Source organism: Saccopteryx bilineata, chromosome 5 (assembly GCF_036850765.1).
Source record: "Saccopteryx bilineata isolate mSacBil1 chromosome 5, mSacBil1_pri_phased_curated, whole genome shotgun sequence".
NCBI lineage: Eukaryota > Metazoa > Chordata > Mammalia > Chiroptera > Emballonuridae > Saccopteryx > Saccopteryx bilineata.
This window is the reverse complement of record NC_089494.1, coordinates 12,675,122-12,691,175: the sequence shown is the minus strand read 5'-3', so window position 1 is coordinate 12,691,175 and position 16,054 is coordinate 12,675,122. Positions and strand designations below refer to the sequence as shown.

The window sequence follows — 16,054 nt, the reverse complement described above, 5'->3', positions numbered from 1 at the left end:
GTATGAGTTGATATTTCCGCATGAATACCCCCCAGTTACTCCATGGCCACAGTGGTTAACAATAGCTTGGAATTTTACCAGATCTATCATTTGAAGTATTTAGGAATCTTGTCAGCACAAACCCACATACTCATGCTGAAAAGAGCATCCAATGAAGACACAGTTGCGGACTTTTAATCTGGGTCCAGAAGTGACTAGTTGTGGAATTGTTAGAGAGACCTTAATCTTCCAGAGCTTCAGGGATCCACTTTCAAAACAAGGCTCAAGACTCAAATCCTGAATAGTGGTAATAATATATATACCTATGAGCTCAAAAGGGGCTGGAACCATTTCAAGGCCAAGAGTAATTCTGGAATGCTGTGACTAATTTTTAAAAAAATGAACATTAGTAATCTATGATTCAATAATTGATTTAAAACACAACCTCCACGAAGAAATTGTGGTTGCTCATGTCACCAGACAGATTAGTTATATGGGAAGAATGTACAGTATAGACAAACTTCAAGTGACAATAGCTTAAGGAAAATTGAATATTTTTTAAAAAACTAAAAGATTTTTTGGGAATGTGAAATGACACAGCTTCTGTGGAACACACTTTAACATTTTCTTAAAAAGTACACACACAGCTCTCATACAACCCAGCAATTACACTGGCGTTTCTCTCAGAGACATGAGAACTTATGCTTCCCCAGATCTATCCCAAACTGGAAACAGATTCATTCAGCAGGTGACTTGTTTAACATACTGTGGTATGAAACAGTACTCAGAACTGAGAAGGAAGGAACTATGGATAGATGTAATAGCCTGGATGGCTCAGAGAATTATTCTGAGTGCAAAAATAATCCCCAAAGGTTACATACTATCATACTGTGTGATTCTATATATCTGTATCTACATTGTATCTACATAGAGATAGATACAGAGATAAATCGGTAGATATATAGATGAAGAATTGTGTATTCTTAAAATAACAAACTGTTAGAGATGGAGAACAGATTAGTGGTAACCAGGGATGAAGAGTGGGTGGGATGAGAGGGAAGCAGTTTGGACTATAAAAGAGCAAAAGGAGCCATCCCTGTGGTGACGAACTGTTCTGTATCCTGATCCCACCAATGTCAATAGCCTGGTAGCGTTACTGTACTACAGTTTTTCAAGATGTTGCCTTTGGGCAAATTGGCTAAAAGGAACAAGGTATCTCTCTATGTGATTTCTTTCTTTCTTTCTTTCTTTTTTTGTATTTTTCTGAAGCTGGAAATGGGGAGGCAGTCAGACAGACTCCTGCATGCGCCTGACTGGGATCCACCCGGCACGCCCACCAGGGGGCGATGCTCTGCCCATCCAGGGCGTCGCTCTGCGCGACCAGAGCCACTCTAGCACCTGGGGCAGAGGCCAAGGAGCCATCCCCAGCGCCCGGGCCATCTTTTGCTCCAATGGAGCCTCGGCTGTGGGAGGGGAAGAAAGAGACAGAGAGGAAGGAGAGGGGGTGGGGTGGAGAAGCAGATGGGCACCTCTCCTGTGTGCCCCGGCTGGAAATTGAACTCGGGACTTCCGCACGCCAGGCCGATGCTCTACCACTGAGCCAACCGGCCAGGGCCTCTCTATGTGATTTCTTAAGACTTCATGTGAATCTATAATTACCTCCAAATAAAAGTCACAAAGAAAAAGTTAAAATCGAGGTCTAACATTTTACTCAAATGATAACAATAGATGATTAGAAGGTAAGAAACCAAGAGAGAGAAATACTTAATTTTGAGACACATATTCAAGCAAAATGCAAACATACACAATGGAGGGGGGGAGGTGTTCAGTTATAATAAAAGTTCTGTGCAAGCACAGAGGATCAAATCTCCTCTCCTAAGGCAGAGTTAGAGGTACCTGGTCACAGTCGTACTTATTTCATCTTCTTCCCTCTGCACCAAAACCTTGAACAGCTGATTCAGGATTATAGGCAGAAAGCTCATGATTGCGTGAATCTTTTCCACATTCAGTAAGTTCTGTAGTAAATTGACAGGAAACAATGGGGAAGTGATTGAGTTGAAAGCACATTCTGCTGGTGTGCTTTAGAACTTGATCATGAATACTGTAGCTCCCTTTATGTCGCTTTGTGTTCATTGCATTTAGTGTGGCATGCAGGCACGGGGGTAATGTGACAAGGATGATAATTTAAAATCACTCAGCTTTATTTTTATTTTGAAACTGATCTTTGCTTGTTCTTTTAGTCAACACAGACTGTTAAGGAATTGTGAAATAAAATCATTTACTCTCTGAATTGATGAGGCATTTGGACCTCTTCAATGATCATGACCTCTTAGTTGTTTATACAGTGAAAATGACAAAGGTCTCTTCTGTCCATACCTCCCCTGAGGACCACCGAAAGTATCCGCATGTCATGTTACCTTGCAAGAGCGGATGAAATGTGAGGTAGGCGACTGAGACATGTCTTTCTCTCTTTTTTGGCACTGCCGGAAAAAGGCATTCACGTGCGGATCCTGAAACAGCAAAAGGAAAAGTGTTTGTTTCTGATGACACGTAAACTGTGTAACAATCACGGCGATGGGAAGCAAGCATGTCTGTAGGACCGAAGCCTCAATGTGCAGGGGGCAGTGACAGAGCTTCCTTCCATCTTCACCACACGTCCTGGCACATGGAAGGCTTGAGGTGACCTAAGTACAAAGCTCACTCTCTTCTGTATTTCATTTCGTAGGTTTGCTTTCCTTCTTGTCCACACAACAGTGGCTGGAGAATTACTTTCCTTGGCTTTGTACCTTTTCTTCTTTAATTGCCTTTTCTCCCCCCATCTTCTTCCTCCTGCTTCTTCCATAGACTTCTACCAATTTTTCTTACATACTCCTTCGCACACATGAGAAATGCACAGGGATGTTCTAATATGCACAGAAATCTTTTCAGACTTAAATATACAAGCCAGAAAACATCAGGAGTCCACACTAACGTCATGAGGTAACACTGACTCTCTCTCTGTTACGGACTGAAGTGTGTGCCCCCAAATCGGAATGTGGATGCCCTAACTCCCAGTTCTGCAGTATGTGACTGTATAAGAAGGTCATTAAGTTACAGTGAGGCAGTGGGGGTGGCCAAATATAACTGATGTCCAAATATAACTGACGTCCTTATAAAAGAGTAATTTTGGACACCAGACACGTTCCACCTCAGAAGGACACAGCGAGAAAGCCAAGGAGAGAGGTCTCAGAAGAAATCGACTCCGCCAAAGCCTTGATCTTGGACTTCTAGCCTCTAGAGCTGTGAGCAAATAAATTTCTGTTGTTTAAGCCACCCAGTATGTGGTGTTTTGCTATGGCAGCCTGAGCAAATGAATGCCTTTTAATGCAATTTCCCGAAGAGAGTGACATCTTGGAAATTCTCTAAGTTTTGCGCTGAGGGGTAGGGGTCACAGTTATGCCATTGGGAAGTGAGATACAACATTTTAGAAAAGTCCACTTTCTGGGTGTGTGTTGTTCGTCTATTCTAGAAGGGCCTCTGTGGTTTGGGTTCCCCTCAGATGGGTGTGATTTGTGTGTGTGGGTGTGTGTGTATGTAAAATTTTTAGTTTTATTTCATGTGTTCTTCTATTGGACAGTTATTGATTAAAAGCTGACTATGCACCAGGCCCTTGGCAGTCATGGAGGACAGAATGGAGGTGAAGAAAACCTCCCTCCCTCTGCGGTCCTTCCGTGATGCCAGGGAGACAGGCGGCCTGACACCAGTTCCACACATGCCTATTTGATGGTAATCAGATATGTGCTTCACAGGAAACAGGGCGCCATGTGGGTTGTAAGACAAGATAACCCAGAATGTCTTCAAGTTCAGTGAACAAAGAGGTCTTCTTTAAGGAAGTGACATTTGAGCCAAGATTTGAAGGAAGAGTAGGAGTTAACCAGGAGAAGGGGAGAGAAAGAGAGAGAGAGAGAGAGAGAATGAGAGAGAGAGAGATTACCCTCCTGGCTACAGAAGGGCCGAGTGTCAAAGGAGTGGTGAGTCTTAGAGGTAACCAGGCAGATGAGGGTCAGAGCCCTGAGAGAGCCGTGGGTATTGGAAACTGAGGTCAGTAAAAGAGAGATGAATGTGGCCCCCAGGACAATGAGAACACGGGCAGAGGAAGTGGATGTAGAGAAAGCTGAGCAGTGGTGAGTCACAGAGAGACCTGGGAAGGCAGCCGGAAATGAGGAAAACATCTCGGGCACTCTGAGATATGGAAAAGCAGAATTCGGTAGAGAATGACCATTCTGTGGGACTTGCCCAGGGCTGATGGCATCAGGGAAAAGATTGTTTTAAAAAGTTATGGGTATAGGATTCGGAAAGAGGATTAAATTTGGCTTAGACACCAGAGGTTACTGAGAGAAATTCTGATGCAGTCTACGTGTGGGTCGTAAATTATTTCATTTTTCTTAGCAACCACGTATGTGCTAGATTTAAAGAAGCATGAAGCATCAAAACGGAAAGCAGATACTCCCAGAATTTAAGGAAGGAGAAATACATGTTTCAGGTATTTGCATTAATTTGCTTTGTGGTTTATAATTGGTGCCATGAACATCCTCACACGGTGGTAAAATAAACCTTGCAGTGGAAGGGCTGAGTTTATGGTAACTCGACAATGAAAATAATCACATCTGTATCACACTTTTTAGTTCAGGAGATATTTTCATATGTAGTGTCTCACTTTGACCATCATTACACTCTTAAGTAGAGAGATTTTATTGTTGTCATCGTCCCGCTGAGGACATAGGGAGGGCGGGGGCGGGGTACAGAGACTTGTCCAGGGTCTCTGAACCAGAAATTGGCCAAGGCAGTTATCAAAATCAGTTCTGCCGGCCTCGTGGTCTCCCTATCAGGAGAGCCTTGGCTACGTACTGGGAATCAGACTTAGTTTTGAGGTAAAAGTCCAAAGTATTTATTTTTAACATTTATATTTTACTTGGGTGTTGTCAGTGGAAGCAAACCATCTTCCAAATAAAGTGTCACCTGGACAAATACATTTTTGGTATTTTGGTGCCTGGATTTTTATGGATTAGGACAGTCTACCTCCTCTGGGGATAATTATGCCGCAAAGATTCTTCCTTTTCAACCACCAGCTCCTCTGACCCTTGTGAAAAGGTGAGCTGTCCTCCTGTGAGTGCAGGAGATACCTTATATGAGTCCACGAGCTGGAGAAGATGCTGACATTTCAGACACACTCACCTGAGAATTCACCGTTGACACAACAAACGTTGATACTTTGAAAAGCGGTTTGCCACCATCAACCCATTTCATGTCACTCCCACCGTGCTGCAAAAGAGAGTTTGTCATTGTCACTGTGGCGATTTGAGAGAAAACAGACAAACAAGTTATTCAGTGTATGTCAGTTTGACATCCTGATCTATTAGTTTCAGATGACTGCAGAGATAGAAAACAGAAGATGCAAATACATTTAGCAACATTGGTGAATGAGACCTCCTGGCCATAAAGTAAGTGAACAAGGTATCTGAAATACTCTAGGTGTCCTTGATTCATAACTACAGTGGAGGCGTGACTACATGGTTGGGTTAATTTAAAGATATATTTTTTAATTTTTTATTTATTTATTCATTTTTAGAGAGGAGAGAGAGGGGGCGAGAGAGAGAGAGGAGAGAGAGACAGAGAGAGAGAGAGAGAGAGAGAGAGAGAGAGAAGGGGGAGGAGCTGGAAGCATCAACTCCCATATGTGCCTTGACCAGGCAAGCCCAGGGTTTCGAACCGGCGACCTCAGCATTTCCAGGTCTACGCTTTATCCACTGCGCCACCACAGGTCAAGCCGGGTTAATTTAAATGAAAGGAAGAAGATAACCTCATGCCATTTAGCCCATGTATTTTTTTTTCTTTTAAATTATACATCATCCAATACCTTTCCACTTGCAGAATCTTGAAAGCTTAGGTAGTTAGGAGGCAGGCTCGTGGCTACTGGGATATTGTAATCTTGAGAAGCCAGTTGGTCATGTTTCATCAGACGAAGCCACGCATATCCAACTGCACAGAGGAACAACAAAGGGAAAACTCTTGAGTACAGACCTCCATGGTGAGGGAGAGAAAGGAAACTATTTGTCATTTCTGAATACAAAACCACCACCAAGAAGAATAAATCAGAGCTTTTAAAAGTCTCTCTAATTCATGTCCCACAGAGGACACGCAAAGCAATCTCAGATTGTGCCCGTCGGTACCTGGTGTTTCCAGAGCCTCCTTCTTTTTGGCATTGGCTTTTGCATTTATGTCACAAGTGACATGATAAAAAGAAAACAGAATGTGGTGTTTCTCATGGAGTTGTGTGGGGAGCTCAATTTTCACCTGCAAAGAAAAGAAGTAATAGCTGGACTGAGGTTAAAATCATTTGCCCAGGGTCAGGGCAAGACAAAACTCTTTAACTGAAATTTAGGTCTATGTTTGATAATTACTGTTAAAAGTACTGATTTAACTTTCAATCGATACCCATCCTGCTAGCAGGAGTGTGTTAAGATGTTGAAATTTTTACTTCTTTACTGTGGTGGATGATGATAAATTAGGATACATAGTATGTCTCCTTAGATACTCTATGCCAGTGGTCTCCAACCCTCGGGCCACGGACCGGTACTGTCCATGGGCCATTTGGTACTGGTCCGCAGAGAAAGAATAAAAAACTTACATTATTTCCGTTTTATTTATATTTAAGTCTGAGCGATGTTTTATTTTTAAAAAATGACCAGATTCCTTCTGTTACATTCATCTAAGACTCACTCTTGATGTTTGTCTCAGTCACGTGATACATTTATCTGACCCACCCTAAAGACTGGTCTGTGAAAATATTTTCTGACATTAAACCAGCCCATGGCCCAAAAAAGGTTGGGGACCACTGCTCTATGCTATTATATTATAGTACAGATTAAACACACACACAGACATAAATATTGAATGTAAACAAGGCACCTATCATCAAAAGACACAAAATAAGAAGACAGTAATTCTTTGCCTCTCAAAGGATGTGTATGGGCCAGTTGTATGAGCATCACTTGGGAGCTCATTAGAAATGCAGAATCTGAGACACTACCCCAGACAGATGGGATCAGAATCTAGATATTAATAAGATCCCTTGTCAGTAATGAATAATGTAAACTAAGCATAGAGTCTATCTCTTTTAAAAAACAACAAAAATATATGTAGTATATTATATATGATATATATATATATGATGTGTTAACTAAGTAATAAAGCTATGTTATGAAGAGGTCAAGCTATAGTGCTTCTGAATAAACGGAAATCAAATCGATGTTGGTTAAGAATGTATTGAATGAGAAGCATACGCCATGTTCCCATAAAGAAGTGTGTTGAAACCTTCTACATTTGCTAGTGCTGAACAGTTTCCAAACCTCTGTCACATGCATTGCCATTTAAATCCCTCAGTAGGCTTTTGAGTGGGATGATAGAGAGATAGGAACCAAGGTGAGATATGTTAGTGGGCTTTGAGTCACTGAGATCACAACGTGGTCAGTAATAAGATCTTCCGAGATAAGGACCCACGTCTCCTGATCGCCACTTCACATCAGAATCCCAGGATCCCGTGCAGGTAAGCTGCATTACATTCAATACCAGCAACAACGTAGTTTCCAGAATAGTCCAATCAAGCAATAAGGTGACAGAGAGCCATGCAAATTGCCTACCACCTTGTTTATTAGGTTCTCTGTGCATTTATCTACCTATGTCATTCATTTTCACATTGTTCAGGAAAGAATTTAACACACTGATTATCAAAGTGCTGTTCCCGCTCCCAGTAACATCATCACCATCTGGAAATTTACGTTAGAAACGCAAATTCTCAGGGGCCATTCCAGACATGGAATCCAGAAGTCTGGGGTGGCTTCCCATAATCTGTGTTTTAATAAACCTTCCAGGTAATTCTGAGAAGTCCTGAACTATAATGCTTTGCAAACTTACATTTTCTTTGGATACCACTATACTAACCAGGTTTAAAAACCAGCCAATGTACAGTTCCAAACATACAATGACTAGCAATGCAATAGAATGAAATTTTCTCTTTTTATCCATGTAATAAGACAGACTTGAGAGTTGGCCAGGGTGGGTCCTGTTCCATGCCACAGTTAGAGATGAGGGGGTCCAAGGTCACTCAAATTCACACAGGTTATAAACAACAGTGCGGGCTCATACTCTATCCATTCCTTTGTTCTTTTCATTCTAATATGAAATTGGTAAAAGCCAATATAATCTTTAAAAATTAAATTAGTTTCACTTGACAAGAATGATACCAAAAATAAAAATCACATTTTTTTTTGAGAAACTGAACAAATAGAATTGGCAACATACTTTTGGAGCAATTTATTAATTAATGTAATTTCTAAGCCTCGGTTAGGTCAAATGTCTAGCAAGGCGGGTCCTCAGTCTGAGTGCTGTCACTGTGTGCTGTGTGGCCCACTCACCCATCCCTTCAGGAGCTGCAGGAGGAGTGGAGGCCCCACCCTTACCTCGTCTGAGAAATCCGGATTCTGGGAGTGGTGCAGAACTGCTGTGTAGGCGGCCGAGGTGAAGAGGGGCCCTCCAGGTTTTCCGTAAATACGCTGTTTAAAAAATTATGAGTCAAACAATTATGAGTGTCTGAAATTATCCCTGAGCACAAAAAGGGCCACGGTCCTTCAGTTACCCATCCTGGAACGAAGACGAACTTCGTGATAACTTGCCAGGCTTAGCTGACATCTAACTGACCTTGAACTCCTTTGACCTGCTTCCCTATTTCATATACAATGGGCGTTGCTGAAGAAAAATTTGAAGGTTTTAATTCACCGTGTAGATATTACATCAATGCTGAGCACCCAAATTAGCTCATTACCTAACTTTTGTTTCCTAGGAGATAAGATCTCCTTTGTTCCCTTCTGTATCCGACAGGATGGCCTCTGGAAGAGACCCATGATCTCCAGCACTGGCCTAGAGTTTGAGGCAGTTAGCTGAGTGACCACAATGCTTGACTGGACCCCAGCCCCTGACATACCAACCCCCAACCAAGAATGCAAAACAGGAAAGACAGAGCTGGTTCCAGGCTCCGCCGTCATCCTATCCCGGCCCCTAATCCGGCCAGGGGATGGGACATGGCATTTTCTAGCCACACAGGTTAAAAGCCCCCTTAGCCCAGGCTCAGGGTTCTTCTTCTGACATCTGCTGTCTCTGCGCGATGCTTTAGAATGCAACAGAACAGGGGACCCACACACCTGCGACTTCCTCTTTCCTAGAAGTTTCCGCATGGACACTACCCCAACAGGCCTGGAGGGGTTGCCATCTGCTGCTTACTGCCTTTGTTCACTTGGCAACTCCATCTCGCTATTTTTTCCCTCCTGAGGCTCATGCTCTGCTATTGTGAAACTCGGAACCTTGCGGCGGGGAGTGGCTCAGGACTGTTGTGAAGAAGTCTCTCCCCGCTGCCCGATTCCTTCAATCACTCAGACTGATCACTGCTCTTCTGCGTAGTGCTCCGAACCTTCCTGACACAGAGAACACCATCGGTACCTGACGGACGGCTTTGAGAGATGATCTCCGGTAATCGTGGGGCTTCGTTAGCAATGTGTTGCACCCTTTCCTCTCTCATTCCCCCATTCCCTGAAACTGGGAAGATGTGGCCACCAGCCAACTAGAAACAACTTTCCTCTCTATTTTTACAGGCTATCTATCATGTTTGAAGCCCCTAAAATAAAAACGGCGCATATCAAATATGAACTCTGAAAAATGCCATCCAGTTGCAGCTTCATAGATTAACATTGCCCAGTTCACACAAACCTCGTCGTTTCATTGATCTCCTGTAACCATGTGACCAACAAGCAGGACTGACTTCCCAGAGTCATTTCCCGGCTGCTCAGGCCCCACGTACCTGCTGTGAACCTGAGTGAGAATCCCACGGGCCCACTGCCCTGGCCACGAGGCCAGCGTGCAGCGACCCTTCTGCACAGACCCCACCACGGCCAGCTGGGAAGCGGCATTTCAAATCAAGCATGCTGACTCAACAGGCAGGCTAATGTTTGAAAATGGCAAAGTCCTCCGGAGGGGATTCTTTGCATAGATTCTACATTGAAATGATTTCCTTTTTTCCCTAAATCTCGAAAAGCTAAGCAGAGCCACAAGCCTGGCATTTCTAATAGGTCTAGTTAATGATGGCTATTAAATCAGGGACATTTTAGGAAATTGCTTCTCTTTCAACGCCACTCAAATAAAAAGCCCTTTTGTAGCAGGAGGAACCTATGCACCTGCTTGCCCTCCTTAGTGTTGTGCCCCCCCTGGGCTTGGCCTACCTTCACGGGCTTGGCACCCTCCTCATCAGAATTCTTGAATTCAATGCACACGGTTATATTTCGTGCCTGAAATTACAGCAAGGGAAAATGGAAATGGTAATGGCCTGTAATGGAACATGAAAAAAAACAAACAAAACAATCCAAGTACTTAAAATAAATAGCTTCTAATAAATCCAAAAAGTGTAGAATACCCAGTACTTTCTTGTGACATCCACAGTGGTCAGAAATAACAGGTGGATATGGAGAGGTTATTTAAAAGGGAAGAGAAAACTCATGTCAAAAAGGGAGAGGTATGTTATTTTCAGAGCACCTTAAAAAACTAAAAATAGACTAGAACAACATGATTTAGGGCTGATTTAGAAAGGTGATTAGTATGCTACATAATTATGCATTCTGAAGCACATTTAAGGGAAACTCATTATTGCTCTTTATTAACCATTTTCTTTACAACATTTTTTTTCCAAAGTGATTAACTCTGGTAATTTGTATTCGAACTTTCAGGAAACCATCTTAACATGATCAGAAAGAGAGAGGGTGATATCTCAGAAACATATCCCACCTTGTTGAAACATCTCTGGCTATCATACTTGAGGTGCTTGGGGTAAACGTAAATCTGATTTTTGTAGACTCTGTAGGGACGGCAGTACTTTGTTGAGTCATAAACAAATTCTTCCACCTCCACTGTGGGTTCCGGCTGAGCCGTCACGTTGAAAGGCTTGACAGGGATAAAGGACGACGTTACACAGTCTTTAAAAATCAGAGAATAAGAGTTCGTCATTGGGTATGATATTTTTAAGTGAACAATAAATACTTAACATATTTTAAAATTAATCTACTCAAAACAGAAACTTTATTTTTTATACCAATCCATGTTGAATTATGCTATTATAAAAAATTCATAGGAAGCAGGCATGATAGACAACTAAACCACAGATTTAATGTCAAAATTGATGTCTCAAAAACTGATTAATCTTTGGCTGGATCTATGATTATTTTCTTTTCTTATTAAGCTTGATATAAAAAAAGTAAATTTTAGCTACTGACCCCTTAAACACACTCACCAAAGATTATAAGATAAGGATGGGTCCACATACCTTTAGCACAACACTATAGCAACAGTATGGGTACAGATGTATGTCAGAACAGAAGTTTGGTCAATGGGTTTATTACTGATAGTGCCAAATGGATTCATATTTTTTCCCTAGAGAACGACTGAACAGCATAGACCTGAAACTCTTCTGCATTGTTAGATAAAGTGTATTTTATTTTTCTCTTCAATTTTCACAGGCTTTTAAAATCTAATCTTATAAGAAGAGCCTAAGGGGAGAAGAAGACCATGAGGAATTTATAAATGAAAACAGAGAAAGAGGAGTGGAGGTAGATGAAGGAGGTGTGAGTAGGCATGGGGGGGGAGATGGGGAGAGAAGAGATCTTCTTTGGGGCACACGGTGCAGTGTGGAGATGATGTTTTATTGAGTTGCATACCAGTACCTGACCCCAGTAAATTCAATTAAAAAAAACCCTTCTGTCACTAAACAGTTTGGAGGTGAATTATGTTGCTGAAAGATAGCACGGCCTTCTACCTTCCATTATCCCATCTGGGATCTTCCTGTGTTCAAAAAATCAAATTGATTAGCTAGATATGCTTGGAAATCAGATTACAGGTTTTTTTGTTTTTTTCAAAAATCAATTATAATATTTTTTATTTGTTCAAATTTTCTTAATGTCCTAAAGTCCTTACAAAGAGAATAATTTAGTTTTCTCCTTTGTGATTTTTCTTTTTCCTAGGTACTAGAAGCCACTTCCCACATGTCAGGGGGAGGAAATGGCTGAACCTGTCCCCTGCTCTTGCATACCAATCAATATAAAAGTGATTTGGAGCATGGCTTAAGTTGGAATTCTACTTTTATTTTATATGAAAATGATTTATGGAAAAATTATGAGACTAGAAAACTTAACAGTGCTAATGGTGATTCAAATATCCTGTGGCAATCATCCTATACCTTTTCGTAGTTAATTTTAGGATGCCTGTATTCATTCTTTGCATCACTGAGAAAGTCACTAAAAGGAATAATCAGAATTAATGAAACAAAATAAACTGATCTCACCTATTAAGAAATAAATTCTGAAACCTATGTTTATAATTTATCAAAAGCTCCTGCTGAAATCCAAATTCTCACTGACCTAAATAGGACTTTTGACCACAGTCTGTGCAATAGCAGTCTAAAGACCCTCATGGGGATGGCTATGCAGGGCGGCAGCACGGTGTGGCAGGACCAGCGTGTATTTTGAGTCTGAGGAACTGGATAGAATATAGATTCTCCCATTATGGGTTATTAGTTTACCAATCTTTCTTTACTTATAACCCTTCAGGGTTTTGAGGCTTAAATAATATAATTTAAGAACTTGCTGTGTGCATGGTGTTAGGTTATGTAGGTTACCCTGAATATAGTTCCTGTTTTACTATATCTATAGTCTTAATAAAGAAATAATAAGCCCCAAATTTCTGTAAGGTAATGAGTTCCATTTATCTCAAGCTTTGAGAAAAATAACCCAAACAAATCTACATAACCAACCATCTAAACAATTAAGCAAAATGACACTAAATACTCAAAACTCTACAAGCAAACTATGACATCATCATCATACTTGGATGTTCCAAGGGAACGTTGTCAACTGCAACATCCAGGCTTCCAGGGATGGTCTGCATTTTGCTTACTCTGTCAGCCCTGTGAAAATATGCCAACACACACACACACACACACACACACACACACACACACACACACACACACTGCATTATTCCAATTGTCAAAAAACAACAACAATCCACTGAATTTTGATAAGGGTAAACAGTAAGACCCCAATCAATCTTGTGAATGACTTTATATAGCTCGTTTGATTTTGAAAACTAAAATTGATGTGATATTGCCAAAAAAAATCAGAGAAGGGTCAGGTTACAGATATTCTAAAGAATGTTTTAAACTTATTTGCACCTATTTCTGATAACATTTACATAAGCGGCCAGACAAGAATAGTAAACCAATAGTTATCACTGACAAAAAGTACTAGAATTTGAACTGGTTTTAGGGATTCACTTTCAGAAGGAGTCTTAAGACATTTGGAGAGCAGCGCTGGTCTTCACTCGAAGTGCTAACTGGACAAGTCTGTTTTCTCCTCTCCCTCTCTTGTAACGGCACACAGACGCTGCTTTCCTGCCTGTCCCTGCTCTCCACTTACTCTGAATCTTACACCCTGACTCTTGAGTCCTTGCATTTCTCTCCCCTCCCCTCTACTAAAACCTGCTTGCCCAACTTCCTTCATAGAAAAGTCAAAATGGCTAGTAACAGATCCAAGTGTTTTCCCTTTCAGGAAATCTATTTTCACAGGTGGCATAATTACAGTGGTAGGTCAGAGCCAGCTCTTCCCAGCTTGTGAGAGCTGATTTTTAAACATTCAGTTATTTTGCCTGCATGTTGTTTAACACAACCATTACTAAAAGTGAAGTTATATGAACTTAACATCAAACAAATTATATCAAACCCCAAGGTAATGAGTACCACTCAAAATTCATCACTCACTAATTATTTTAATACATGATAAGATTATCTATAATCTTGAGGTTATTTACTCTATCTGTATGGTGGTAATGTTATATAATGGTATGCAGATTTCTTCCCAATTCCATATTTGGTCAAAGACCACTGGTAGTTTGAAATTAGCTATAGTAGGAGAATTTATACCACTGGAATTGGCCATCAATGCAAATCAACCTTTTCCCCTTGAAGAGTCAGTTGATAAACATTTACCAGCACAATACTGAGAATAAATGCCATGGGTGTGAGGTGTCTATGAAATAATTTGATGTTTCACCAGGATGTTATTGGGTATTCTAGAAGCCATAGTGAAAACTTTTTTAGCTATAAACTGCTGACATGGGTTTTGTGAAAGTAATGCCTTCTCCTGTTTGTATCACACTACCCCCAAATCTTTTGGCCACTCCTTTCTCAGCATAACAACTTTTCATGCTTTAGTATACTGGCAAGAAAGTAGAGGGAGAAAGCAATCTTAACTTCTCCTTCATAGCTGCAGGAAGGCCACAGTAGGGGTTTTGACCAGAAAGTTTGACTAAGTCAAAGGGGTGTGTCCCATAGAAGGAATATCATAATGAATTAATATTGGTTCACAGCCTCCTCCAGGATTTTACTTATTTATTTGTTTAATTAATTAATTAATTAATTTTTTTGCTTTTTAAGGTCAAATTACTTTCCAGAACAACAACAACAAAACATTGGGAAGACTTCCTTTATAGTTAAATATTCAATAGAAACACATCCTTTATTAAAGATACAGAAAATAGTAACTATGCTTGTTTCATAGTAATATACCATTTTTGTTCTAGATCAACAAAATTAATTGATCGAAGACGGCTGAGTCTTAGATGGGAGAGGCAGAGTTAACATTTCGGCAAGGGGCAAAGGGTACAAGAATCCTGTGTGTATTAGCGAGCTAACAATTTCAGATAAGGGTCTTGTTATGAAAGATCTTATCACCATAAGATATTGAACACATGCTGATTCATCTTAACAATGTGGTGTTTGTAGTTTTCCTTTTCTAGCACTAACTTCTATCACTTTCTTCAAAAGCACTGGAACAATAGAACCATTATAAATTATTGTATTCACAGCAATTAACTGTTCTGTGAAGTTTCCAAACTTAGTTCTGAAATCCCTTACCGTTCGTCTCGGTTAGTAGTGTCTAGGTCCCGTATGTTTGAATTTTGGCTCTGTGACAGAAACGTCACTCACTTTCTCAGCCCCATTCTTAAGAAAATGGAAGTTATTATTTTCTGTCTGTTGAGGCACTTACCCTTAGAAGCCCGTCATGAGAAAACCACAGTAGCTCATGGAGAGGGTGCCTGTATGAGAACCATCGTCTCTAGCCCTCAGCTCTAGTGAGCTCTCAGACAACACCAGCAGCAACTGGGCAGCCATTAAATGAGCCATCTTCAGATCCTCTGGCTCTTGCTGACCTCGCCCAGCTGAGGACCCACCTCTAGCTATGCTCAAATTATGGACTCAAGACTAAAATAAGTGAGGTTCTTATTGTAAGTCACTAAGTTTTAGGGTGATTTGTTATACAGCAAGAGATAACTGACATCGTTTAATGTTTCCTTCCATGTAACTCTGGCCAATATGCTCTGGGGGCTGTCAATTGGGTGTATGTGAAGTCATATGCAAAACATCTGTTTTCTGGAGGAATTTGGGACATTTGAAAATAAGGTAATCAAGTAGTGTTTATGCATAAATTACAAATCAATACTAGCAATGGAGCTGATTTATGTTCACTGCAAGAGTATCTCCCATATCCTACCTTCTATAATCGGACACTAGTTTAAGTAGGTCCTCCGCTGAAATCTTGCTGCTTTCTTGCCTGTATAATGGGGAAAATCTGGAGTCTCTGTCCACATTGCCTTGGTTGTCCTTAAATACTGATCTGAAAGAAAAGAATATTTACTTAGGTTGGCCATTAGATATTATTTACAGAGTTATGTTTTTAAGGTGATTTAAAATGACTCAATTTCCAGTTTATAATGGAAGAAATGTCCATCATAAAAAACTTATAAAATGAAATTACACAAAGACGCCTTAGACAAAAGTTTCGCTTATACAATACATGTATATTTACATGTATGTTTACATGTTTAATATGGACAGCAGCCCATATTACAACTACATGTATTTATTTATTGAATAACATATCTAATC

At 40.6% G+C, this 16,054-nt stretch overlaps 1 protein-coding gene across 5 annotated transcripts in view; it reads right to left on the bottom strand.

Moving 5' to 3' along the window:
* DOCK10 (dedicator of cytokinesis 10) overlaps positions 1-16,054 on the bottom strand; it is a 197,727-nt gene that overhangs the window by 67,025 nt on the left and 114,648 nt on the right. For all 5 annotated transcript variants that reach the window (XM_066279139.1, XM_066279140.1, XM_066279142.1 and 2 more), the window contains exons 15-24: positions 15,660-15,782; positions 12,936-13,015; positions 10,846-11,033; positions 10,287-10,352; positions 8,478-8,570; positions 6,189-6,312; positions 5,876-5,997; positions 5,194-5,280; positions 2,397-2,489; positions 1,876-1,994 (exon numbers count right to left, since the gene is read on the bottom strand). In XM_066279139.1, the coding sequence (XP_066135236.1) occupies positions 1,876-1,994; positions 2,397-2,489; positions 5,194-5,280; positions 5,876-5,997; positions 6,189-6,312; positions 8,478-8,570; positions 10,287-10,352; positions 10,846-11,033; positions 12,936-13,015; positions 15,660-15,782 (1,095 nt within the window). The remainder of the gene's footprint in view (positions 1-1,875; positions 1,995-2,396; positions 2,490-5,193; positions 5,281-5,875; positions 5,998-6,188; positions 6,313-8,477; positions 8,571-10,286; positions 10,353-10,845; positions 11,034-12,935; positions 13,016-15,659; positions 15,783-16,054) is intronic.